This window comes from Sphaeroforma arctica (genome assembly GCF_001186125.1).
Source record: "Sphaeroforma arctica JP610 unplaced genomic scaffold supercont1.5727, whole genome shotgun sequence".
Lineage (NCBI taxonomy): Eukaryota > Ichthyosporea > Ichthyophonida > Sphaeroforma > Sphaeroforma arctica.
Window position 1 is genome coordinate 1 of NW_014034831.1, and position 1,867 is coordinate 1,867.

The window sequence follows — 1,867 nt, forward strand, 5'->3', positions numbered from 1 at the left end:
GGTTGTACATAGATTTGTATCTATACAAGTGCATAGATTTGTACATATACATATGGTTTCGAAAAGATTTTCGTTAAATTCGATTCTCTCTTCCAATTGTTTGTCATTAATTTGATTCCGATTCAAGTCTTTGTCATTTTGCTACGGTGTTTGATATTTCTGTGTGTTGTGAATGACATCTCTTTACGTGACAAAACCAAGTCCACTTCGAAGGTAGTTGTGTATGTTTGATATTCGAACCGGTATCTACAAACAGTTGTATATTTTGCTGGCACGTGTTGATTCATTGCTAAAACGTCAGAAATGTTCTATGACTTGTTTTATAGCTACACTGCTAAATTTGATGCTGACTCGTGTGTGCAGTTATAGTCGCCAAAAAGTATCTTAAATCGCACTGTACCCTTGAAGGGTGTGTATCTCATAGTAAGACACTTGGTAGCCATGATTTTTAAGATATCTGCGTACATGCAAGTCAGATCACTTCGTATATGATACCGATCAAAGTACGCCATATCAAAATTTCTTGGGCTGTCTCGTACTTTATGCAGAACAATACGCCATAGGGCCACTTGTACTTATAGGCTTGATTCACCTACGATAACGTTATAAATGCGGAAGGATGTTGTGTGGTACCTTCATCCAGTCACGATCAGCTTTATTCATACTCACTGAGGTCAAGCAACCTATCAGGGTGACTTTTATATCTACCTTCTTATGATTACAGCAATGGACATCTAATATGCAGCGTCGATACTATTGTATATAAAATATACATTTGAACTCACTTGTGCAACTGTCACGTTCGCCACATACAGCAAAGGGCATAAAAGTACCTTCGCCAATACAGGAGCAAGCAATTCCATATCTCATGCAGAAGAGTACGCATCAAGAGAGGGGCGCCGTAATACAGTCAACGACGGGCACGGGGAAATCTCTGGCATTTTTACTACCAGCACTGTCGCATATTGATAGGACTCAGCTGAATACGCAGATATTAATAGTGACGCCTACTCGTGAGCTAAGTGTACAGGTATGTTGTAAAAGCTAACGCGTGGCCATTGACTTTGTGTCTCTATCCGTATCGGATCGAACACTATGGCCGGTTTTCTGTTTACATATACTGTTTACTATTTTATTTACATACACGAAGGCCACATAACCTGATTGTTCTGTATTTCCTTCCCACAGATATCGAAAGTCATCCTGCCCCTTCTCAAAGGAGGCAGTGCAAAGTATAAGACATGCCCGATCACCCTCTCACGGCTAACGGGAATAGTGGACAAGGATATGAAGGAATTTCTAAAGTGAGTAAGACAGTGTAATCTCTATGTAAGAATTATCTGCAGGTTCACTCTGCACATGCACAAGTGAGCATATCTACGGTTATAGACTTGTGTGTACGTACATTTATGTACATCCTGTGCATTAATATGTATGTAAAAAACTTTGGAGATCGTCATATGTATATAATCAACACAGTCAAAGGCGCAGGCCTTTAGACGAATTACCAAAAACAACGCGTACTAATGCGTGTGCGTAAAAATTATATTTCTGTAATGTCCATATACACACTTACCTATATATGCGTATCGGGCATGGGTTCAGCTTCCCTCATAGTATGGATGATGCGAATGTGACACTGCTCTAACCGTGGTTCGTGATGACTAATCCTTGCGAGATAGACTCTTCGAATCTAAAGTGACTTACCCGAGTTAGATTCCGACAGTTCCATGTTAGTTGCCGAACCGTTATCAGCACAGAACACATGTCCGTCTACCCGTCGAACAGTCAACATATCAGAATCCAAAGACTAGTGTATATCTATTTATCGTATGTACACACACGCACACACAGACACACACATTAA

At 40.1% G+C, this 1,867-nt stretch overlaps 1 protein-coding gene across 1 annotated transcript; it reads left to right on the plus strand.

Annotated features, from left to right (window-relative positions):
- Positions 1-868: 868 nt before the first annotated feature.
- On the plus strand, positions 869-1,304 carry SARC_15182 (hypothetical protein; the record flags this gene model as incomplete). The annotated part of the gene is made up of 2 exons (XM_014290693.1): positions 869-1,030; positions 1,189-1,304. Coding segments are annotated over 2 exons (278 nt in total), but the record flags the coding sequence as incomplete, so codon positions are not given.
- Between the last annotated feature and the right edge of the window lie 563 nt (positions 1,305-1,867).